Source organism: Liolophura sinensis, chromosome 2, assembly GCF_032854445.1.
Source record: "Liolophura sinensis isolate JHLJ2023 chromosome 2, CUHK_Ljap_v2, whole genome shotgun sequence".
NCBI classification, from domain to species: Eukaryota; Metazoa; Mollusca; class Polyplacophora; order Chitonida; family Chitonidae; genus Liolophura; species Liolophura sinensis.
In genome coordinates, this window is record NC_088296.1 from 7,640,939 (window position 1) to 7,668,060 (window position 27,122).

The 27,122-nt window shown below is 39.6% G+C and overlaps 1 protein-coding gene across 3 annotated transcripts; it reads left to right on the forward strand.

The window, feature by feature from the left end:
• On the forward strand, positions 1-27,122 carry LOC135462833 (deleted in malignant brain tumors 1 protein-like). 3 transcript variants are annotated; one of them, XM_064740116.1, is made up of 16 exons: positions 1-60; positions 2,802-2,901; positions 10,754-10,907; positions 11,439-11,626; positions 13,119-13,269; positions 13,847-14,022; positions 15,409-15,559; positions 16,137-16,312; positions 17,704-17,854; positions 19,550-19,725; positions 21,148-21,225; positions 22,274-22,351; positions 22,867-22,944; positions 24,529-24,597; positions 26,074-26,167; positions 26,584-27,122. In XM_064740116.1, the coding sequence occupies exons 2-16, from the start codon at positions 2,820-2,822 to the stop codon at positions 26,774-26,776; spliced, it is 1,995 nt and encodes a 664-aa protein (XP_064596186.1). In that variant the 5' UTR covers positions 1-60; positions 2,802-2,819; the 3' UTR covers positions 26,777-27,122. The 3 variants fall into 3 exon arrangements, with proteins under 3 accessions (XP_064596186.1, XP_064596188.1, XP_064596187.1); XM_064740118.1 differs by lacking the exon at positions 22,867-22,944; XM_064740117.1 differs by lacking the exon at positions 21,148-21,225.

The window sequence follows — 27,122 nt, forward strand, 5'->3', positions numbered from 1 at the left end:
TTTTTTGTTTGTCGGGGCCCAGTCTTGTACTCGCTGTGTTAACCTTCATTAGCACGCAAGGTAAGTTATCGTTAAACCAAACAGACTAATGTAATGATTTTATAATTTCATTTCATTGTATTATTGGGTCACTTGGTTAACTGATATGCTAACACATCTACCTATATTTACCAAGATAGAGAATAAAAGCGTCAACCGCATATATCGCTCCGCATACGCAGTAACGTTTTTTACGAGCGCGAATCTTGTTGTGAAAGATTAAAATATGGGGCATGTAGTCTGCCTGTGTAAAATAAAATATGACGTTACAGACATAAAACCATGCAGTCTAGCTGTAATTGTTGATTTATTTGATTGGTGTTGTACGCTGTACTCTAAAATATTTAACTTACACGACAGTAGTTAATGTTATGGTGGCAGGAAACCGGGCAGAGCACGGGAATTTACTCTCTCTGTGGAGTATCCCGTTAAATTTGAGGGTGTCTTACTTCACTTTACATGTATCGGCAGACCTACATATGGCAACTATGAAAACTTAAGGGCAATTTTACTTCAAAATTTTGACGATCATGTCAAATATCTTCATGTGGCAAAATGACTTCATAAGGAAACTTTTTTTTGGTTTCAACCCCTACAAAGTTCCATATCTCTTATATTTATGCCTGAGTAGTACACCCAGTGTCCGAATGTCACATGACTATGACACGCATGAGTCAACGTCTTAGCTAAATCCAGTTTATGGTTAACACAGATCCGTCTCTTTTTACATCTTCATGTATATCCCTATATACAGATGCACGCTGTGATAACTGCAGTAAAAATGTTACTCATTGAAGGTCAAAATCCTTAATTTTGAGTGTCATAATTTTGAAAAATTATTTTAATTTTGATTACCATTGGCAGGCATACTATTAGCTATGTCAACGAAATGGCGCTTATGCGAATCTTTGGTCCATTGCCGAATCGGCGTGTACAGGATAGAGCACGATCAATATGCCAGTAATAACTGTCAGTTATGAGTAAACCGCAAATCGGAAACTGGGTCATCGCCGTGTTATTCTGACAGAAAGTCACTAAGTGTTGTTTGTTTGCGCTCGTTATGTATATAAAGTGTATATCGTCCTTCATGCCGACCTGTTGAACTCAGGCTGTAGGTGGTAACGTTGCATGTCAGTGGAATGGAATATTTAACTACTTGTGTAAAAAAAACGTTTAAAATTTTTTTTTTGTATTTTGTGGAAATTGTGCAGTTCAGAAAAAGAAAAACATTAATATGAAGGGAAATGACAATCCGGGCACAAAAAAATGGATTCACGAATAAGAAATCGTGAACAATTGATCACAGCTGCACTATTACCACGAAACGTAATGTTGGCATTTTGAATAATTCTAGACCAGTGGCATCTATTAGGCCGCAGTTAACATCACTGCATTCCTTCACCCTTCCCTAGCTATGTTAAAGCCATGGTGCTATAGACGACTTGCAATTTGATACTGTTTAAGTATTTACATGAATAAATGCCTTAAGTGCCAAATAAAGCCCTACTTAAAGTAAACTGACAAGAAACCATATTTCACCGTTGCAGTGTTGCCATTTGCCAGCTATCACACTGTCACCGCTGCTCTGGTTTTACTCTCGTTGATGTAGGCCCACACCTGTAATTACCCCTTACGTATCACGGCACAACTGATGTTTTCGAAACAAAAAGACAAATTTATTGTTGACCATGAAGGATGGCATGCCAAAGCACAAAAAGATCTTTTTGCACAAAGTTTAGAATCACTAAGATGCTTGCCTTGTACAAATTATGTTCCTGGGGCACACTATTCTTCATGTCTAATTCATGATTCCAGAGAGTCCAAAAACAGCATCAAATTTTCCAAAATGAAAACTGGGGCATTTTTATTTAGTTGTAACATATATACCTATGCTAAAATTGTTACTTCATTACAACCACATGTACTTCACTACAACCGCATGTGTTTCATTACAACCACGTGTACTTCATTACAAGCACATGTGCGCCCATATGTTATATATTGCACAGTTCTCAAATGACATTTTAGACCTGTTTCATGCATCAACCATGGGCTAATTCCCCGATGGCTGCCTCGTATCCTTTTAGTGTGAGATTGTATAGCCTCACAGTGATGTAATTCAAAAGGAATAGTATGTTATGAACAGCCCTCACACCAGAAAAGTGTTACTGCTAGAATTACAGAAAATTATTATACAAAAGCATACCTGTTGGATATATTAGCACAATTCATTCTACCATCATCAAAACATGACATCCTGTCCAATTGGCACATACACTCATAAAAATCAAGTACGTTTGAAGGTCTGTCAGCAACCTGCAAGACATCACGCGTTTCCTCCGAACCCTGTTCGACTGCCCGATGTCCGTAACGCTGGCTCCCGTTGTATAAGTGAAATATTCTATATCACGGCGTAAAACATCTGTCAAATAAATAAATACAGGATCCAGAACCGCATGTTAGTTTTTCGGAATGCAACGGTGATCACCTATTATTATTTTTTTTATTATTATCATCGTATATTGGTTAACGATATTACATGTGGTAATACATCTATGCTAAGACACACTCAAGGAATATAAATAACTCGATTTTATATTTTAGATGGATACTTACACGTAATAATACGTATAAATATAGCTTCTCCGGCGGCACACGCGAAGGTCTCTCACCATAATAATTTCCGCAGTGGTATAAGTGAAACATACTAGAGTACAATCAAATAAATCAATAAATATAACTATGTTTACTCACCCGCTTAGGTGGTGAAACAATTGAGAATGACGGTTAGGTGTGCAAATCTTGACCGTTGGACGTGCGTAGTAGCGGTGATGGTAACGTTGCTTACTGCACCAGTCATAGGTGAGTTTTTTTTTGTTTTTCAATGCCTGCCTGTCTATCTCTTATACTGTTAGCAACATTTAATCGGCATGACTAGTTTGTTAGCAAGAAGATCAGTCTGACAATGTAGTATACACGAAGTAAAGAAAAAATGCAACATTAATACGGATAGTAATTTATTCTACCTGCCCTGGGGAAGTGTGACTTTTTAATTAGCGTATATAATAAGCAGAATCAGTCAATGACTTTTAAGTAGCCATTAAGATTTCAAACGTTCAAAGTGTCAGTAAGGCACTGACTAAGCAAACCAGGATATAGAAATAATGATTTCTTTGTCCCAGAAATACGATTGTCAGTCAGTCTGCAAAAATTTTTTTATAACGCCAAGCACATAGTCATCTCTATGAGATCCTCTCTAACAACAACCTCTTAAACGACAACCAATCTGGCTTTCACTGTTCTTACCAAAATGTCAAAACATTGACGTAAAGCATTAGACGACGACAAAATCGTAGGTTCCGTCATGATCGACTTTAAAAAGGCTTTTGACCTTGCTGACCATCAGATTCTTATTAAAAGATTGAATAAATATATAGATTCTCCAACCTAGCAATGAAATGGATAACTGCTTACCTCGAATGTTAATCACACAAAGTTAGTATCAACAACAAGTTGTCTTCATCTCTAAACGTCAAATCAGGAGTACCTCAGGGTTCTATTCTTGGCACTTTACTATTCATAATATACTTAAACGTCTGTTGTTTAGATGTTTCCGGCTGTGGCACTGAGTTTTATGCTGATGACGCCACAATGTACAACGCTTCCAAATCCTTATCCGAAATTCAATCAGATTTAAGTTCTAATATGGAACTTATTAATCAGTGGTGCTTTGAAAATAAAATTCTTCTTAATGTGTCCAAAACAAAGTCCATCCTTACTGGAACTACCCAGAAGTTAATAAACTGTCATCAGTATTCCCTCAATGTCAGAGTCAATGGCCAGACAATTGAAAATGTACGGAATTGGAAGCTTCTTGGCCTGCATATAGACCGTACACTTTCAAGGCAAAGTCACGTTGACTCAGTGTGCAGTACTGTGTCTAAGCTATTGTCAATACTGAGGAGGCAGAAGCCTTTTCTTCCCTTTAAAACAAGACTATCCCTATCTGGGGCAGCTGTTCCAAAGGCCTACTTGATCGAGTATATAAACTTCAAAAAACTGCTGCAAAACTTATCCTAAACAAACGTAACAATAAATCATCAGCTGATATTAATATTATTATTATTTAATCAGCATAATTATTATTTAATTATGATAGCCACTAAGCGAACCACTGCGCTTATCCTTATACAATGCCGCATAGTAGTAATTTGGTCAAACAATCGGTATGCAAACCCAACTTTACGGTTACTGTGCCCGACAAGAGCAGGTTGATGCTCTAGGTAAGGAAGGACTGATCGTTGTTTAATGTCCACAAAATGCATTGATGATCCCTGTATTGCATTACAGGTCCAGATGTCGATAGACTTTGTCTCTTTTCGATATCACCTTGGCGAGATATTTCACGCGTTTTGAAATCCCAGACACATATACAGACAGACTTATGTTCATTTGGAGGCCACACATTTATAATCACCTTGTTTTAGTACACTGAACACAGCAATAAATCAACAATAATAGGGAAAAATTAAACCATGAAATTTGTTTGCACAAGGATCTGTCTAGTCAAACGCCAGATCGGTGGATTCAAATGTTAAATTTTTCAGCAAATTAATGACATGGCTCGTCACAGGCGCGACAGGACGTCATTGCAAGGTGGTCATGTGATATGTATGGGTCAGTTTGTTTGATCCTGTTTTAAGATGCCCAAAACGTTGCCTTTATAAACAAATTGTGTGTGCGCGAGGCTTACGCAAGAAGTTCTTTTCTGTGTTCTAGTCGGTCATCTGTATTCAGTCCCTGGTAGCTAACTGGGTCAAGTCTCATTTAGGGTCGCTCCCCCATGATAAGGACTATACTGTGAACGTGTCAACCCTCATGTAGGTCTACACATGCTTATCAGCTACATGCTCATCTTGGGCTGGCTGCATATACGTGCATTATTAGGTATATAGGAAAAATCTCTGCTGAAGCACTTCTACTGAGGAGTTAGTTATCTATATGGTTTGTCTACATGTAGAGTAAATTTCAAAATCCCGGAACAGTTCTTTAAATTTACAAATCAGAAGTATAAAACTTGGTCGAATCACCCAAAAATATGTATGGCTAGAAAAGGTTGCTTGGCAATAACCCGTCAAAAAAGTACTCTAGATCAATAATCTTTGACGAACGTCAACCAGAAAAATATTTTTGGTGAAACTTTTATGTTTGTGTTTCTAAGTGCTTTCAAAGTCTCGTTCTGGCTAACGTTGATCTTATTGTGTAAAACACGAACTCTATAATGCGTTCAGTTTTGTCATGTTTTGGCGAGTTTAAAAATTTATTTCGGCCATAGACTGACAGGCATTTTTTCATAGTACAGTGAACTACACAATTCACTGTGGATAACATGTGGCAACTCTAGGGGGAGTTCTAATCTTTGTAGTTCTTCTCCCTTTTTTGGATCAAAGATATGGGATGTCGTGCATTGAATCGGTGTTATCATGAATTAGAATTATTAAGTTAAATGAAGGTATCGCGTAACGTGTGGCAACTATGGCGACATTTTACGTGATTCCTGGTTGAGAGCACATGTGGTCCTCTTAGCTATTACTGACATAAGCATGTTATGCGTAGTGGAAGTTTAAAACTGAACATTTCTTGTGTACGTATATAATTAATCGGTGCATAACTGCGAGCTCAGTAACTTTTCAGAAGGTTACATGTGTGGTGCAGTGATTTTCCAACCTCTACAGCCTCTGATGAAGCCTGTGATATTTCAGTGGGACTGGAGCAGTTCACGATTTTTTTGTTTCAGTGTATGTTTAGAGCTTTGTAACTAGAATGCTTGTCACATACCAGAAAAAGAGTATAACCGAACTGAAAAAGAAGTGGCTTTAAGAGTGTATCAGCAGCTGTCAATCACATCTATAGTCAATTTCACCACAACAGGTCGTTTAAAACGAGGAAGTCGGATAGGTTGGGAAAGGTATTATGTTTGTATAAGCGGGTTTTTTACATCCGTCATGGCCGATTATCGGAGTGTCGTGACAACGAAATTTTCCGATCGCCTGAACTTCTGGACTGAATTAAGCCTAATGTGTGTCGCTCACGAGAGCGATGTGCTGAGCTGACAGTTCAACTTTTACAAGCGTTAGATCTCACCGATAGATTATGAGACAGTTGCGCTTTATTGTCCGTTCACCAACATTTTTCATATACAATCAATTATATAATTAGGCGCTCAAGAAGGGCTTACTGGATATTTTCAGTTTTGATTGCATCTTATCTGTCCATCTTTCTTTTCAATACTTCCTTCTCTCAATCTCAACTTATGTCTCCCTCTTTTCTTGGTCGTTTTCTTCCTCGCGGACTCGCTCGTATTTTCTCTCCTGTAGCCTTTGTCGTCTATCGGGATATTGATTGACAGCTATTGCGTCATATGACCACAACACCCGATTGGTCGTTTGTAAACAAGCACGCTGTCGCCTGGAAAATTCGGCCCGAAAATTGAAAGTTTGGAGTCTTACCACATGGATATGGGACATACCTGAAAACTGTAATTTCGCACCACAGCTGTATTCAGCAAACTCTATCTTACTGTGGAGTTTCAATTTTTAAACCTTGACCCAACTACCTTGCTTTAATGGAATTATCTGAGTCATGCTAGAATGTATTCTCTTCTTGCAGCAGATTATTCTGTCAAATATAACACACATAATCTATTGATTCAACACAACCATTTTATTAGACTAACAGAATTTATGTTGAATATAACACAATTTTGTGTTATAATCACAGAATACATTCTGTCATCTCTCAGATAACAGAATTTCTGTTAAATTTAACACAATAATTTTTTCAGTGCAGGGGCATACAGCCATTTTTAAAATAAACTTTTCGAGGTCAATAAGCTTTGTTGCATGTTTTGCCCAGTCTGTGAGAGACAACCGTAAAAATCTTGACAAAGGTTGATCTTCTTACTCTGCCAAGGTTGAGAAAATTTGCATCATTCTGTCACCAAGCATGCAAGAAGAACGTTGTAATTTTGAAACAAACTTTTATTTATGCCAAAAACGTTCTGCAGAAATTGTGGAAATTTTGACAACAATTTAATCCACTTGATAACTTTTTAAGTTGATTGACTGCATTGAGATACAACGTAAATGTCATTTAATTCGTTCGTTCGTTCGTTCGTTCGTTCGTTCGTTCGTTCGTTCGTTCGTTCGTTCGTTCGTTCGTTCGTTCATTCATTCATTCATTCATTCATTCATTCATTCATTAATGAGGGGGCCTCCATGGCTCAGTCGGTTAGCGCGCTAGGGCTGCGTAATAATCCAGGAGCCCCTCACCAATGCGGTCGCTGTGAGTTCAAGTCCAGCTCATGCTGGCTTCTTCTCCGGTCGCATGTGCCTTCCGGCAACCTGAAGGTGGTCATAGGTTTCCCCCGGGCTGTGCCCGGTTTGCTCCCACCATAATGCTGGCCGCCGTCGTGTAAGTGAAATATTCTTGAGTATGGCGTAAAAGACCAATCAAATAAATAAATAAATATTTATTCATCTGAATGGTGTTTTACTCCACACTCGAGAATACTTATGCGACGGCAGCCAGCATTATTGTGTGAAGAAACTAGGCAGCGCCAGGAGGAAATCCACGACTATCCGCAGGCTGCTGTCAGACTTCCTCACCTAAAGTAAGAGTTATGTTATGATCAGTGTACCTCAATGTAGCTTTGGTTACAAATAATAGTGAAAATAATAGACTTTTCTTTGATTGTTTAGTACATTCAATATAAACTTAAGAATTGGCTTTTAGTGACAAGGTTGTCAAAAAGGGACACATAAATAGGCCTTATTTTGTTCGAACATAACACGTGAGTAATTCAGTGTTTCCTGTAAGAGAAAATGACAAAATCAGATAAAAAATGACAACAAATTCAGGAAACCTTGGAATCGAACCAGGGTCGAGTCATATCAAGGATGTTATAAGTGATACATGCTTCTGTCTCGTTTGGCGCTCACCACTGAGAGCAAGGAAGCATAACTGATTGAGCCGGTGTCAGTATAATGCGACTGGGTGGGGTGTCATGTGAGGTGTCTTAGGCATGATACTTTGGTGGCCTCATCACTCTGACGGGATGGACTGACCCTGCCACTACAAGACAAAAATTTTATTTTACATATTATTAATTTATACATATTTCCACTGAGAACTGATGTTAGCGCGTTCAATATGCTCAGAAACATTTCTGTATTTGCGGTGACGTTAGAAGGCGTCTTATCAAGTACTAAAATCTTAGACAGGCTAACATGTAGTACTGAAGTCGCTAGAGCTACCTGCTTCAGTGGTTAATGTACATCTAGGTAAAACTTGCAGTGAAAAGTCTTTATGCATTTGCATTTGTTCATTAAATATTTGCATTCTAACTTTTAACTTCAAAATTAAATTAGTTTAGCTGTCGATTAGCTGTCGATAGCGTTTAGTGGGGACTCTCACAAGGAACCGCAATCAATAACGTTTTGTACGGTATCTGTAATCGGCGCCGTTAAGTCGACAGAGAGATATTTATTCAGTCTGGCAACTACCGCAAAACCACGCCTTCCACCTACATGTAGTTTAGGTTTCAAGAGCCCCAGCCTTGTCACGCCAATATCTGCGTGACTTGAGATTGCCCCGATATGCCGACTGCGCTTAATAAACTCAGTCTGAACATGAGACTGACAACAACGGACTGGTCCACTCGTTTCGTTACACTTTAACAACCAGTAAATGTTTGACTGGATTAACTTCGTATATATTCTGACAATGACATGATCGGTTCACAAGAATTATGTTTACATGGGAATGTATAAGTGGTAAAAGTAAATTAGACCTCATTGTGACATCATCAGTGCTGTCTATAACGCCCACCTCAGTGGTTTGAACATATTTCAGTGAAGTTCTAATAAAATGGAAACTATATGGGTTGTCCTTGTGATTACGTTATCTTGACTGGCTTTTGCCTTTATAAAGATTTCATAAAAAGAAAACGACATGGTATGGTAAGACGGAGAATCGGCCCCGTGCAAGAATCTGTGCACCTCAAGAAGCGAAACTGATTATAGCTGTGACTGACAGCTGCTGGCACACTGGTAAGCCAATTTCTGTTTTTAGTTCCGCTTTACATTTCTTTTGGTGTTATGGCAAGAAGGCATTGATGCCATGCACAGATCATAGAATAGAAAAATTGGAAGCCTGTTCAAGTGGGGCTAAAAGATCCTTTATTGCATTGGACACTGAGAAGTGGGGAACATCACTGCACCACAAAGGTGACATTCTGAAAAATTCTTGAGCACGCAGTTATGCACTAATGAACTGAATAAATATACAACAAATGTTCAGCTCCATGCTTGCGCTACGCATGACATGTAACTGACAGCTAGATTACGGCATGTGCCCTCAACCAGGACCCAGGAACGATTTCGCCATAGTTGCCACACATTACGTTATATTATGTCTTAAAAATTATCCACTCTAATTCACGGTAAAATTTATTTCATGCAAGACGATCTATATTTTCACTCACACAAAAAGAAAGTTGCCAAAAAAATAAAAAAAATCAAACACGAAGTCTTCTTCGAGGAAAAATGTGTTGCCGAATGTGGCTTCGTTAGTTCAATGTACTGTGAAGAATGCCCGACAGACTATAGCAGAAATACGGACTTTAACCTTGCCAAAATATGAGAAAAAAACTGAGCACATTATAAACTTTTCTTTTACAAATGAAGACAAATGTTAGCTAAAATGAAAATTATCGCGTGGATTTACACACATGAAACTTTCAGTGAAGATGATTTTTCGGTTAAAGTAGATATTTATACTGTGAATTAAAGGCACATTGCCTCGTTTGAAGGAAAAATTGGAGTTTTTGATCGAGAGTGTATTTTTGGCGAGATATTACTGAGCAACCATGTCTTTTATGGCCATAACTTTTATGGGTGCTTCGACCAAGTTTTATACTTGTGGTTGCATATTGAAAATTGCACTTTCTTGTACCTGTCTGTGGCCGATTCTGCTCCTTACTGTATCAGGTCCTTTGCACGTTCTTCTCGTTTTACCTCTCTGGGCCAATTCTCCGCTTTTTCGTGCCAGGTACTTTGCACTTTCTTATCGTACCTCTCTCGGGCCGATTCTCCGCCTTACTGTACCAGGTCCTTTGCACTTTCTTATCGTACCTCTCTGGGGCCGATTCACCGCCTTACCGTACCAGATCCTTTGCACTCTCTCATCGTGCCTCTCTGAGGCTGATTCTCTGCTTTACCATACCAGATCCTTTGCACTCTCTCATCGTACCTCTCTGGGGCCGATTCACCACCTTACCGTACCAGATCATTTACACTTTCTTATCGTACTTTTCTGGGACCGATTCTCCGCTTTACCGTTCCAGATCCTTTGCACTTTCTTATCTTACCTCTCTGGGGCCGATTCTCCGCTTTACCGTACCAGATCCTTTGCACTTTCTTATCGTACCTCTCTGGGGCCGATTCTCCGCCTTTTCGTACCAGGTCCTTTGCACTTTCTTATCGTACCTCTCTGGGACCGATTCTCCGCCTTTTCGTACCAGGTCCTTTGCACTTTCTTATCGTACCTCTCTGGGGCCGATTCACCGCCTTACCGTACCAGATCCTTTGCACTCTCTCATCGTACCTCTCTGGGGCCGATTCTCAGCCTTACCGTACCAGATCCTCTATTTCAGGATCTACTCGAACACGATTGACTAAAGGTAACAGAGCACTTCAGCTTTACTCAGGGCGTTTAGAAGTCTTCTACAATAACAAGTGGGGAACAGTGTGTGACGACAAGTTCAATGAACGCACCGCCGGTGTTATTTGCCGCACTCTAGGCTTCAGGTGTTGTATCTTATCAACTGAAACTGATTTTAATAACCATGTATCATCCTAGCAAATGTCTTCCTTCTTTTTTTAAACATGTGTGTTAAATGTCGTCAGATTTGATAGTCATTCAACGTCATCGAAATAGGATCGTTGGTATTTATTTTCGCCAGAAGTAAATTTTGACCTTGGTATTTTGTTACATGCAAATATATCTATTTGTATATAACAGTTATATTTCAAAACTTCAACGTTCATTGGTTTGTGGAGGATATACACAGAGCATATCAGTTTATAACTGCAAGAATGGTAGGGAATTCGATCCGTGAAATAAAGCCAATCGAAAGTAAAATTTAAAACTGAAGTCACAAACCAGCAAACTATTTGTCGTCATATCAAACGGAACCTTTAAGAACGTTGTCTTAGTGTCAGAATATGTTATCTATGTTTTGAATATAATTGGGATTCTGTCCTATATTCAACGCTGTGAACATTCAGTGTGTTTCCATAACTCTCTTGTGTTAACTCATTTACGCTGATATGTTACAGCTTTGGGTATTTTGTTACAAGTCGTGTATTTGGAGCCGGGAGTGGACAGATTTGGCTAGATGACGTTGTTTGTGTAGGATGGGAGACTGATATATCCCAGTGTTCCCATAACGCTTGGGGAGTACATAACTGTCAACATAACGAGGACGTTGGACTTGTCTGCGAAAGGATTCCAGGAAAGTACTCTGGTAAGGTATATATCGTGTACAGATTCCAGGAAAGTACCCTGGTAAAGCATATATTGTGTACAGATTCCAGGAAAGTATTCTGGTAATGTATATATTGCTTGCTTGTAGCATTCGGATAACCAAACATATTATTGCTGACGTCGCCTGGATTTCATTTCAAAAAAAATAATCTGATGATAATCTGATGAGAAAAAAACTCGTAGAGATTATAAATGAATTTTTATGGACGACGAACCGTTGTGTCACAGAAATTTATAAATAAACATAAAATTTACTCTTTAAAAAGGGCATGGCTCCTAAAAGAGTTCTTTTAGTTTTTGTTTGCTTTTTATAATTCACAAATTTTGGCAACATGAAGTTTCGAAAACAAGACTTCATTGTGTTGGTTGACGTCATTATTATTCAAAGACAAGTGTCATATTTGCATGCTTGATACTGGCGACTGGTTTTTAAAAACAGACTGTGTACACTCAATCAAGAAAGTTACTGTGCATTAAAGTTTTCTGAATTTTTGACCATTTGAACAAATAAGATTCTACAAGAACATCCCACACTTTGGATAACGCATTCACACAATAAATTAACTATGACATTAAGCACACTGATCTCGAGAAACTTTTGCCTCATGAATAGAATTTAACGCCTCTGCGCGCTGTTATTTGCCCCTTTCGCCTCACTCGATTGTCATCCTAAAGTTATACTAAGGTAGTCAGGCGGTTGGTATGCTTGACGCAGGATTACCGCAACAGGAAGTCGCAAGCCGAATGCATTGTAACAGCAACGCCAACGACACCTGCGTAAGATGAGTTAATTATTTTTGACACACATCAGAAACAGACGTCAACCAGCTATAGGAACAGCTCGAGTAAGTTAAGGCTCACATTGTCGCACATACCCACAAATCGTAAGAAATCGTCTGCGGGATATTGGGCTGAGCGCACGTTGTCCTGCGATATGTCCGTCATTGACGCCACAACATCGTCAATCAAGGTTACAGTGGTGCACACAACAAGTCAGACGCCCTGCACACTGGTGGCGAATTGTACTCTTTCCTGACGAAACCAGTTCTCACCTGTCCCATTCAGATAGGGATCAACTCTTGCATAGTCGTCTGGGTGAACGTTATTTTGACGCCCGTGTTTTCTATAAAGTAATAATAAAAAAAATTTTGGCGCCTAGGTCAGTGATGGTGTGATGGTCATGAGTTTGCTTGAATTGGACTTCATTTCTTGGGTTTTAATTAAGGTCTATTTGCCGCGATATACCGGATCAACAGTTCAAGACAAGACCATAGGTAGTCGTGCAATGTAGTCCTGATATGATTGGGCTATAAAAATAATATTCATTTTATTATTAGGAAACGTTACTTTTATGCCTTTGTTGTCAGAAAAAAAAAATCATTTTTGACAGCAAGGCCAGTGACGGTGTGATTGTCATGAGTTTGCTTGAATTGGACTGATCTAAAATGTTCTTTTTGATCTGCAATCCACAGGACCTCCCTTTAGGCTAAGTAGTGGGTTTGGAAATAAAGAAAGTCTAAGGGGACGTCTGGAAGTGCTCTACAACAACATATGGGGAACAGTTTGTGACGACTCATTCACTCTCAACACTGCCAGAGTGATTTGCAGTCTCCTTGGTTTCAGGTAAGAAATAACATTTTGCACGTAACAGAATGATTATTGTACAAAGTTATGTGAGACGGTGGTGAACGTAAGATAGCACCCAAAAGAGCGCTTTCATGCCAAGGTCAGAGTCGTAGCGTAGTCGCATCTAATACAACAATAGGATTCATACCATAAAATACGTTCAACAACAGAGAGTAAATCCACAGCAGCGACGGCAGTGTGATACTTAGCAAATGATCACATATAACCGGTGAAATACGATCTCGTCAGTTTACCTTTTGTTCTAACCGTTCATGTAAATGCTTAGGTAGCAGCAAATTGTACGTCCCTTAGCACCATGACAGCTGCGTGCGTGACAAATAGGAGCGCTGCATTACTCGCGCCATTCCTGTAGTTGCTGCGTGTCAAAGTCGTAATTTTTCGTGGTAACACCCATAGACACATGTACCTGAGACCTCATTAAGATCTTCCATACAGTGTCCTGGAACAGGTGTGAAGCCGCGGCACATTTGTCTTTGCAATTTGTGTAGTTCTCGTATTCCACATTCCGTCACCCCGATGTCAGCTCAATTTTTTCTGTTTTTTTGTTTTATAGTTCTGGTTATCAAGTGGTGAATTCCAGATTTGGAGCCGGAAGTGGGCAAATTTGGCTTGATGACGTTGTTTGCTCCGGAGGGGAAACTGATATATCCCAGTGTTCCCATAACGCATGGGGAGTAAATAACTGTCACCATAACGAGGACGTTGGGCTTGTCTGCTTTAATACTGTAGGTAAATTTGCTGACATTGTGCATCAACTCTCGAAATAATAAAAACTGAGGTTAAATGGGTGCCGATAAAATGTAGTCGGGAAGAGAATCAATGCTTCCTGAATGAGTTTGCTCAAATGTTAATTAAGCTGCAGGAGTTAAATACCGAACTTATTTAAGGAGGTGACATTTCACAGTCCATAATATGCTAGCTCTATGTGGTTTGAAGTCAGGAGTTTGTCAGCTGCCTGACATCAAATTTCTTGAAAGGATAACTACTTTTGAATCATTCCACTTTGCTTCTGAGGTTTAGAAACTGACTTATTGAAAGACAACATTCGTTTATTACTGAACTTAAGAAGAGATGCCCACACTTGGGGGAGTTAAATCTTTGAAAAGGAAAGTAACCGGAATTGATTCAAGCTTCAGAATTTTGGATAGTCAGCAGTCAGAGAAGTCAATACAATCGATGCGAGGCCCACGGCATAACTCGTGATAATTTGGAGTGCGCGTCCAGCGTGGTCGACAGTATTTTTGACGGTTTAAATTTGTGTACATTCGGATTGACGCTGTGTATTTAGTCAGTCCACAAGGTCAAATGCTCTGCTACCTGTGCGTCCAGCGAAAACTGCTTGACATCACGGGAATCTGAACAGAAAAAAGGTAATATACAGGTCAAACTTAGTTTGTAGCAGCTCTGCAGCTTAGGTCACGATTTGGACATACACGTAATTGTACGGGTTTTTCGTCAATATTATTATCTATTTCGTAAGTTTTTTTTGCATGGGTCAGAATACGAAAAAGTTTACCATATATCATAACACAGAACTCAGTCAGTCAATTAAAACACTTACACATTTAAAACACTAAGCTATGATATTTCTCTAGAATTAAGTTAATGACATACAAATCTACACTTAGGAGTCAAACAACCTGCGCCCGTCGTAAACCGTTGAAAATGTTAGATTCTTCCAGAGTCGTCACCTGAGTCGTCAGGTGTCTTGGCAATCAGAATCGGTTGGGCTTCGTTCGGGTCGCTCCTCACTTACATCTTCGCATATCCTAGGCACATTATACTACAATGGCCTTTTTGAGTGTATGCAGACGTCGAAGGATCGGTTTATGTGTAATCACAAACCCTTTCTTGGGTTTTAATTCAGGTCTATTTGCCTTGATATACCGGATCAACAGTTCAAGGCAATACCATAGGTAGTCGTGCAATGTAGTCCTGATATGAAAATAATATTCATTTTATCATTAGGGAACGTTACTTTCACTCCCGTGTTGTTGAACAAAAAAGAGAGAGAGAGAAAAAACTTTTGACGGCAAGGCCAGTGATGGCGTGATTGTCATGAGTTTGCTTGAATTGGAATGATCTAAATTGTTCCGTTTGATGTGCTACCCACAGAAACCCCCTTAAAGCTAGTTAATGGGTTTGGAAATAATGAAAGTCTAACTGGACGTCTGGAAGTGTTCTACAACAACATATGGGGAACAGTTTGTGACGACTCATTCACTCTCAACACTGCCAGAGTGATTTGCAGTCTCCTTGGTTTCAGGTAAGAAATAACATTTTGCACGTAACAGAATGATTATTGTACAAAGTTATGTGAGACGGTGGTGAACGTAATATAGCACCCAAAAGAGCGCTTTCATGCCAAGGTCAGAGTCGTAGCGTAGTCGCATCTAATGCAACAATAGGATTCATACCATAAAATACGTTCAACAACAGAGAGTAAATCCACAGCAGCGACGGCAGTGTGATACTTAGCAAATGATCACATATAACCGGTGAAATACGATCTCGTCAGTTTACCTTGTGTTCTAACCGTTCATGTAAATGCTTAGGTAGCAGCAAATTGTACGTCCCTTAGCACCATGACAGCTGCGTGCGTGGCAAATAGGAGCGCTGCATTACTCGCGCCATTCCTGTAGTTGCTGCGTGTCAAAGTCGTGATTTTTCGTGGTAACACCCATAGACACATGTACCTGAGACCTCATTAAGATCTTCCATACAGTGTCCTGGAACAGGTGTGAAGCCGCGGCACATTTGTCTTTGCAATTTGTGTAGTTCTCGTATTCCACATTCCGTCACCCCGATGTCAGCTCAATTTTTTCTGTTTTTTTGTTTTATAGTTCTGGTTATCAAGTGGTGAATTCCAGATTTGGAGCCGGAAGTGGGCAAATTTGGCTTGATGACGTTGTTTGCTCCGGAGGGGAAACTGATATATCCCAGTGTTCCCATAACGCATGGGGAGTAAATAACTGCCACCATAACGAGGACGTTGGGCTTGTCTGCTTGAATACTCTAGGTAAATTTGCTGACATTGTGCATCAACTCTCAAAATAATAAAAACTGAGGTTAAATGGATGCCGATAAAATGTAGTCGGGAAGAGAATCAATGCTTCCTGAATGAGTTTGCTCATATGTTAATGAAGCTGCAGGAGTTAAATACCGAACTTATTTAAGGAGGTGACATTTCACAGTCCATAATATGCTAGCTCTATGTGGTTTGAAGTCAGGAGTTTGTCAGCTGCCTGACATCAAATTTCTTGAAAGGATAACTACTTTTGAATCATTCCACTTTGCTTCTGAGGTTTAGAAACTGACTTATTGAAAGACAACATTCGTTTATTACTGAACTTAAGAAGAGATGCCCACACTTGGGGGAGTTAAATCTTTGAAAAGGAAAGTAACCGGAATTGATTCAAGCTTCAGAATTTTGGATAGTCAGCAGTCAGAGAAGTCAATACAATCGATGCGAGGCCCACGGCATAACTCGTGATAATTTGGAGTGCGCGTCCAGCGTGGTCGACAGTATTTTGGACAGTTTAAATTTGTGTACATTCGGATTGACGCTGTGTATTTAGTCAGTCCACAAGGTCAAATGCTCTGCTACCTGTGCGTCCAGCGAAAACTGCTTGACATCACGGGAATCTGAACAGAAAAAAGTTAATATACAGGTCAAACTTAGTTTGTAGCAGCTCTGCAGCTTAGGTCACGATTTGGACATACACGTAATTGTAGGGATTTCTCGTCAATATTATTATCTATTTCGTAAGTTTTTTTTGCATGGGTCAGAATACGAAAAAGTTTACCATATATCATAACACAGGACTCAGTCAGTCAATTTAAACACTTACACATTTAAAACACTAAGCTTTGATATTTCTGTAGAATTAAGTTATTGACATACAAAATCTACACTTAGGAGTCAAACAACCTGCGCCCGTCGTAAATCGTTAAAAATATTGGATTCATCGAGAGACGAGTCGTCAGGTGTCTTGGTAATCAGAATCGGTTGGGCTTCGTTCGGGTCGCTCCTCACTTACATCTTCGCATATCCTAGGCACATTATACTACAATGGCCTTTTTGAGTGTATGCAGACGTCGAAGGATCGGTTTATCTGTAATCACAAACCCTTTCTTGGGTTTTAATTAAGGTCTATTTGCCGCGATATACCGGATCAACAGTTCAAGACAAGACCATAGGTAGTCGTGCAATGTAGTCCTGATATGATTGGGCTATAAAAATAATATTCATTTTATCATTAGGGAACGTTACTTTTACTCCCGTGTTGTTGAAAAAAAAGAGAGAGAGAGAAAAAAACTTTTGACGGCAAGGCCAGTGATGGCGTGATTGTCATGAGTTTGCTTGAATTGGACTGATTTAAATTGTTCTGTTTGATGTGCTACCCACAGAAACCCCCTTAAAGCTAGTTAATGGGTTTGGAAATAATGAAAGTCTAAGTGGACGTCTGGAAGTGTTCTACAACAACTTGTGGGGAACAGTTTGTGATGACTCATTCACTCCCAACACAGTCAGAGTGATTTGCAGTCTTCTTGGTTTTAGGTAAGAAAAAACATTTTGTACCTAGCAGTATGATTATTGTACAAAGTTATGTGAGTCGGTGGTTAACGTAAGATAGCACCCAAAAGAGCGCTTTCATGCCAAGGTCAGAGTCGTAGCGTATTCGCATCTAAAAGGATTCATACTATAAAATCTAATAGGATTTATACTATGAAAGACGTAGGGCATGGAGGGTATATCCACAGCAGCGACGACAGTGTGATACTTAAGAAATGGTCACATATAACCGGTGAAATACGGTCTTGTCAGTTAACCTCAGGGTTTTGTTCTAACCGTTCATGTAAATGCTTAGATAGCAGCTGATTACGCGTCCCTTAGCACCATGGCAGCTGCGTGCATGACAAATAGGAGCGTTGCCTTGCCCAGGTCATGTCTGTAGTTTCTGTGTGCAAAGGTGGTGATTTTTCGTGGTAACTCCCGTAGACACATTGCAAACTTTGGCAACCTATTTTGTGCAACCTATTTTTTAGGGCTTGTCACTTTATTAGTTTAGGGGCGCTTTTTGTATATACCCACAGAACTCCAGGGTCGTCCCAATATTTGACTGGGTATTGGCTTTAAAGACCAGTTGACAGAAGAACAACACTGCGGATTGCAGACTTCCCATTGCTTTTATTCATTTCTTCTTAAGAGGCACACACTTGACATAAGTGCATGTACCATGCACGCACTGGAACCAAGATCAGATCACCTTGACCACACCAGTGGTGTCAAGGCAAAAGGCGTACGCTTCGTGACCACTCGGTGCTGACAAAGATAAGCTGACCAACGGAAACTTAAAGGGAGTGGACGTACGTACTCTGAACAACACTACTACCTACAGGAAGTGGGCGTACATACTCTGATACACACTACTACCTACAGGAAGTGGGCGTACATACTCTGGTACACACCACTACCTACAGGAAGTGGGCGTACATACTCTGGTACACACCACTACCTACAGGAAGTGGGCGTACATACTCTGATACACACTACTACCTACAGGAAGTGGGCGTACGTACTCTGGTACACACCACTACCTACAGGAAGTGGGCGTACATACTCTGATACACACTACTACCTACAGGAAGTGGGTGTACGTACTCTAGTACACACCACTACCTACAGGAAGTGGGCGTACATACTCTGGTACACACCACTACCTACAGGAAGTGGGCGTACATACTCTGATACACACTACTACCTACAGGAAGTGGGCGTACATACTCTAATACACACAACTACCTACAGGAAGTGGGCGTACATACTCTGGTACACACAACTACCTACAGGAAGTGGGCGTACATACTCTGGTACACACCACTACCTACAGGAAGTGGGCGTACATACTCTGATACACACTACTACCTACAGGAAGTGGGTGTACGTACTCTGGTACACACCACTACCTACAGGAAGTGGGCGTACATACTCTGGTACACACCACTACCTACAGGAAGTGGGCGTACATACTCTAATACACACAACTACCTACATGCATACAGACACCCATAACGGTTCAAACCACACCGAAATTTGTACAACATGCCCCTGAGACTTCAGTAAGATTTTCCATACCCTGTCCTAGAACGGGTGTGAAGCCGCGGCACATTTGTCTTTGCAATTTGTGTAGTTCTCGTATTCAACATTCCGTCACCCCGATGTCAGCTCAATTTTTCTGTTTTTTTTTTATAGCTCTGGTTATCAAGTGGTGAATTCCAGATTTGGAGCCGGAAGTGGGCAGATGTGGCTGGATGACGTTGTTTGCTCCGGAGGGGAAACTGATATATCCCAGTGTTCCCATAACGCATGGGGAGTAAATAACTGTCAACACACCGAGGACGTTGGGCTTGTCTGCTTGAATACTCCAGGTAGATTTGCTGATATTGTGCAACTACTCTCAAAACAGCAAATATTGATGTTAAGTGGGCGTGGAAAAAGTGTTTTCAGAAAGATAATTCACTTTGAAAAACGGTAAAGAATCAATACTTGGTACATACGTTTGCTCAAATGTTTGACAAAGTTGAGACAAAATGCATCTACCATCAACAACAAATTTACATTTAAATAAATTTATTAGACACGCATTTTTAGAACTTAATTATGCAAAGACTACATATATGCCCACCAATTACGTATATTCCTCACACACAAACATTTCCAAATGCACTTTTCTCCTTAAAGATAGGTGTCCACGCACTTTCTTCTGATTTTGGCGTCATTATTACATTTTCTGCTCCTTCAAAGTTTCATAAATTGGCTAAATTCGCCTGTATCTAGAAAGACAAAGCAACATGAGGCGTCATGTAACCGTCTGCATCAATCTAGCTTTGTGTTTTCAATGTAATGAACATCGCAATTAGGTGCGCTCAAAGCAACGAGCAACACGGTTCTGTCCGCTCAAAATAAAAAACAACACGTTTCTGTGAACTCAACATAACGAACACCACGGTTATGTGCGCTCAAAACTGCGAACATCACCGCTTAATTATACAAGTTACATTGCACGAATACTAAGCTTAGATATATGGTGAGTTAAACCCATTTAAAAAGGCAACTGTTTTTAACAGCAAGACGCACCTTTTAATAATTTACTTGAATGATGACCGTGTAAATATTGAAGTGTCCATACAGCGTTAAATTATTATTAATTTATTTTTTATTTGATTGGTGTTTTACGCCGTACTCAAGATTATTTCACTTATACGACAGGGGTCAGCTTTATGGCGGGAAGAAACCGGGCAGAGCCCGTGGGAAACCCACGGTCATCCGCAGATGATCTTCCCACTTACCGCCGGAAAGGAACGTTAAATTATTAAGAAAATCTCTGCAATCCAGAGAATTACTTCTGCAATGTTAAAGATGTCACAAAATAAAATAAAACATAACATAACATAAACATCTCTTGATAAATGTTTTGCTTTCTTAGAAACAGAAATCGGTTTATGGATAAATGTGTTGTCACTCAACCATAAATGTGGTGATTGACGAGTGTACCCTTGCATTTTCACAATATTGGCCAGTATTTTGGGTGACGCTAAGAGTTTGAACAATTGTGCAATACTGCAATGAGTTATGAATGAATTACCTAAATATTTATTTGGCAGGATCAACTTATACATTGTCTTAACACTATTATGTGCAAACAAACAGTTGTATAATAACTTTTTTCAGAGGTAATGTTTTCCATGGCTCTGGCCGGTTTCCTCCAACCTGAACGATTTGCAAGTACCAAGTGCATTGTCCAATCTCAATCCGTTTAATAATGGTGATGGCGATTCTGTATTTTGCAGCGGATATCTCTTCGCCTGCCATGACTACCCGGATACAGGACAAAACGCAGACACCAACTGAATTATTGTCAACTTCAAGTAAGAACAAAAATAATTGTGACAGTTGTCACAAATATATCATGTCTTTACTACTTTTTGAATGAAAAGTTTAATGTTTGACGTGGAGAATATGTATAAGAAAACAAAATAGCCAAATCTTAACGTTTCGTATCCTTGTATTCTAACTGCAGTTTCGAGCTTTCTTTCTCTTCAGGGATATCGATTGTATTTTATTCTGTGTTAAATGTAAACAGTTATTTGTGGAGCCATTGTCGTGGTCAATGTACGGATTTACCAGATGAAACAATGTAGTGTTTAATGTGCGGTGTTGTCGGAGGAGACAACGTAGTGGTAACAATACGGGGTTGTCAGTTGGGGCATTGTCGTCATAAAAGTACGAAGTTGTCAGTTGAGACGCTGTAGTGGTAAAATAATGGAAATTCCCGATGAGATATTGTGGTGGTAAAATATACGAAGTTCCAAGTTGAGGGACCGTAGTGGTAAAAGTACGGATTTGCCTCTTCCAACTTTGTAGTGGCAAATGTACCGAGTTGCTTGTCGAGACATTGTGGTGGTAAAAATTCGGAGTTTCCAGCTGGGACAATGTAGTCGTAAAAGTACGGAGTTGCCAGTTGGGACATTTTAGTGGTTGTTGTAATTAACTGAAATCACCCAGGCTTACAGTCTCGAATAATTATTTCTGTGTTTTGCAGCGGGTATCTCTTCGACTACCACTACTACCCAGATACCGGACCGGAATATTTAATTGAGACACCGTAGTCGTAAAAATACCGAGTTGCCAGTTGAGACATTGTAGTGTGAAAATACAACTAAGTTCCAAGTTTTAACATCGTTTTGTTAAATGTATGGATTTACCAGATGAAACATTGTAGTGTTTAGTGGCAAAAGTACAGAGTTGCTTGCCGAGATATTTTGGAGGTGCCAGTTGGAACAATGTAATCGTAAAAGGTACGGAGTTGCTATTTGGGACAATGTACTCATAAAAGTACGGAGTTTCCAGTCGGGACACTGTAGTGGTAAAAGCACGGAGTTGCCAGTCTGGAATACTTATTTCTGTATTTTGCAGCGGATATCTCTTCGCCTGCCATGACTACCCGGATACAGGACAAAACGCAGACACCAACTGAATTATTGTCAACTTCAAGTAAGAACAAAAATAATTGTGACAGTTGTCACAAATATATCATGTCTTTACTACTTTTTGAATGAAAAGTTTAATGTTTGACGTGGAGAATATGTATAAGAAAACAAAATAGCCAAATCTTAACGTTTCGTATCCTTGTATTCTAACTGCAGTTTCGAGCTTTCTTTCTCTTCAGGGATATCGATTGTATTTTATTCTGTGTTAAATGTAAACAGTTATTTGTCGCGCCATTGTTGTGGTCAATGTACCCAATTACCAGTCAGGACATTGGAGTGGTAAATGTATCGAGTTATTTGTCGAGACACTGGAGTGGTAAATGTACAGAGTTGTCGGTTGGGGCAATATGGTGGTAAAAGTAAGGGGTTTCCAGTTGGAGCATTGCTGTGGTAAAAGTACGGAGTTCCAAGTTGGTACATTTCAGTGGCTGTTCTAAAAAACTAAAATCACCCACGCTTAGAGTCTGAAATACGTATTTCAGGGTTACAGTCTAAAATACTTATTTGTGTATTTTGCAGCGGGTATCTCTCTGACTACCATGACTACCCAGATATCAGACAAAACGCAGGCATCAAGTAAATTCTCGTCAATTTCATGTAAGAACAAAGCAATTGTGACAGTTTTAACCAAGAGATTATGTCTTTACTACCTTTTGAGTGAAAAGTTTAACGTTCTGATGTGGAGAACACGTGTAAGAAAAACAATAAAATCTTATCACTTTTTATCCTTGTATTCCAACTGCAGTTTCGAGCTTTTGTTCTCCACAGGGATACCGGTTGTATTTTCTTATAATATTTATTATACAGCTTTGGATGGTTTCTATCCAAAGAGCTCGCTGCAATCATTGAGATCATGCATTTTTTTCGTATGTACTAGTAGCAACTGGATGTAATTGTTATACTGCATCTCGTCTACAAAACCCCCAATGTGTTGTGTGTTTTGTGAGAGAGCCTGGTTTTCACTGGCATCTGGAGCATAATGAGTTTGGCCTTCCACACTGTAATTAAGAGAGTTGAGCTATATAATAATTAGGCTATTGTGAAGTGTTTAGTACCTGAAAGAGGCGTCGGATTAGACGCCAGCCGGATCGAGTACCGAGGACAATTCTAAAAGGGTTTTTTTTTCGGTAGTTCCTCGAGAAATGAATATCAACTGTTTTTTTTTTTACATCATTAAAAACTGTCGACTTCCTCGTTCACACGTTACCAGTCTTATTTATTATCTATGTATTGCTTCTGACACGTTTCTTAAGTAACTGATGTTATATTTATTCATTTAATTAGTGTTTTACGCTGTATTAAAGAATACTTCACTTGTACGACAGTCGTAAGCACTATGGTACCTTGAGGAGGAAATTGGGCAGATCTCTGGGGGAAACCAATGACCTTCCGCAGGTTGCTGCCAGACCTTCCCACACAGGCCCGGAAAGAAAGCCAGTATAAGTTAGACTTGAACTCATAGTAACCGCACTGGCAAGAGACTCATGGGTCACTGTGCCGTGCTGGTGTGCCATCTACCTCGGCCACGGAGGCCCCAACTGGTGTCATAGCTTCCCTTAGATGTTATTATCAACTTGGAAGGCAACTTTTAAGTTTAACCAGTGGTATACATGAATGAATGTCGGAATAGTCTAGGCTGGAATAGACAAATATTTTTACAAGTTTTTACAAGTGGGCTTTTTACACTTAATATCAACACACGTTTTGTTTACTGAACTCCGGTCGTACTTGGGAAGACTTTCCAACCACCTGCGGATGGTCGTGGGTTTCCTCCGGGTTCGACCCAGTTTCTCCACACAAATCTAATCACATAAACAAAACTGTCTGTGCATCACAAACGACTCGTCAGCTTGGGAAGTCCTCGAATTATGACATTTTTATGAAAACACATCCCTTTTTGTACCTTTGTAATTTTTAGTTCGTCAAAGTGGAACCCAACTTGGTGCACTATTCGTAGTGTTTCATTTTTCATAAAATTATATATTCTGTTTGAATGTTATCGGCCTTTAATGTGCTATCGATATACATTATCCATTGCTAGGTCATCAGTATCCCCCAGCCATTAGTATGTCATCAGATGTTCACCATACCTTGTAATTACAAAAAAATGGAATGGGAAGGAATTGAGAAAAATGCCTTTTCAAGTAAAAACACTTTGCAGCCACTTTGGTTTCTGTTTAGACGAACATTCCACAAATACCCCAGTGCTGTGCAAAATACAAACGTCAGATTCAAATGCCGAATCGAAAGGTAAGTCTATGAATATTTTTAAAGTAGAACTCTACTAGGTTTTTATGTAAAGCTTGTTTCTCTGTAATATGTCAGTTTTCTTACCCAGGTTTGTTACAAAATGCAAGGTCATTTATATATGCTACATGCATTGTGGCATTATATGTATATATAAAATCAAAGTCATCGATTTTGCACATCCAGTTCAAGGCGAATCTGTATACAAGTATATGTAACAGGTGATCGAGATGAGTTAAACATCGTCTCTGTAAAGAAAACACTAAATCTGAAAGTATATATGTATTCATTATTCTGTATAACACGTTTACCTTTGTACACTGGATAGTGTCTCGCCTAAGCCTTCTGCAGCTGAACTTGGATTTAAAGTTTAAGGGTTTACCACCGCAGTGTCAATATTTGTTGTGCAACCCAGTACCGCTAAACATTCACTTCACACCTCTGCAGAAGTAAACAATTTTAGACCAAACAATGTCAAGCTGAACAGCTGACCTAGATACCTTGCGTGAAGTTTTGTAAACGTAAATGTGATATCCCTAAGCTATCTGAAGTAGTCCCGTTCTGACTGAGGGAAATGCCGATATTTCAACTGTATATATGAACCATTCAAAACAAACCTAGTACGTAAACATGTTCATGCCCATTTGTTTTACCAGCAAACAACAGGACGGTGCATTATTTAGAGGATATACGCGTACCAGCCGGTACCTTGCTGGAAACACTCCATATTGTTTATAAGATCATCTCTATTGTGTATATTTGCACACGGCCTGCAACTGGCAGTCGATCGGTAGCCCGGAACAATCGAGCGGTGGCCAAGAACAGTTGATCGGTAGCCCAGAACAGTCGATTCGTAGCCCAGATCAGTGGATGGGTAGCCCAGAACAGTTGATCGGTAGCCCAGAACAATCGATTGGTAACCCAGATTTGTCGATCAGTAGCCCAGAACAGTCGATCGGTAGCTCAGAACAGTTGATCAGTCTTCTGAATTACAATCTTTTAAATTTCGGATAGGCAGCGGCCAATAAAGCAAATACAATCAATGGAACGCTCACGGCATAGCTTGTGATATTTTGGAGTCCGCCATTAGCATGACCGGCAGTATTTTTGCGACAATTTAAATAGGAATAAGACAACCTGCGCTCATCGTAAATCGTTGAAAATGATGGATTTATCGAGAGACGAGTCGTCAGGTATCTTGGCAATCCTAATCGACCGGGTTTCGTTGGGGTCACTCCTCACTAGCGTCTTCCCAAATCCTATGTACATTATAATCCAATAGTGCTTTGATTTTATTCAGGCGTCGACGGATCGGTTTATGTGTGATCACAAATCATTCATTGCGTTTTAATCAAGGTCTCTCAGCCGTGATTTACCGGATTAACAGTTTAAGACCAGACCATAGGTTGTAGTGCTATGGAGCCCTGATATGACTGGACTATTAAAATTTATATTAATTTCTCATATATTTCCTCTCAGGACTGGACAATCGAGCCCTAATCGTTGGTGTGGCTGTAGGAGTTGGCGAAGCTATCATTGGCATAGTTATCGTGGTAATTGTTGTTATTGTTCGGTGAGTAAAATGTATTATACTGAGTTCTACGATTTTTTTCGAATTCACTGCCATGAAATGAATACTAAAAAAATGGCTTCTTTTCGCAACAGAAGTCAACCTTGTCCATAGCTTCTTAAAGCTGGTCAAAGGGGGAAATTTTCTTACAACTTGTCCTGTTACCAGAGTTTGCACCTTATTTGAAAAATGCAAAATATACTTATGTTCGCTAGAGTGAGTTTGAAAAAAAAACATTTTGGTCAAGCAAGAATATGTTTCTATTGTTCCGGGGTAATTTAGAACACTTTAAATATGTATGATTATAATAGTATAATGACGGTAGAACAATAGGTCAATTGTCTCTTGGAAATAAACTAAGAATGAGTGTTAGTCTTTAAAAAGAAGTTAAAGCAGCTAATATTGCATTTTACCTCCAGGCGGTGTCGGCATTCTCAGAGGGGTGCCCATAATGAATCTGGTGCAAGAGATGAGCACTTTTACGAGAATGAAGTCTTTGTAGTTCAAAACAGAGGACGTAACCGCCCCTGTCGGGAAGTTGCCCCAGAAACGGAACGGCCACAGTCCGCGTCCAGCGTGGCCCACATATATGAGCAAGTTGTTTTTAGGTAAAACTGTTCTTTCGGGACGTAAGTAGGAAATGTATACACGACTGCTTAACAAACATGCCAGTATTGTTTATTTTTACAGTACGTCATGTGGTCTGTCTCTAAGATGTAGGTGTATGGCATGTATCGTGAAGCGAGTGCAAAGTATTGTTTTGTTAAGTTGTTTGAAACCTTAAACTTACTGACAAAAATAGCTCCCTGCTAGAACGTCTACTACAATTGTCTCACAAGATTTTGTAGAAGAACGTCGACTAAAGGACAAAAAAATGTAAAACTACTGTTAAATATGTAACAATAATAACACGTTAATTTTCTAATGTTCTAAATAAATATTCCAAACTAAAATGTTC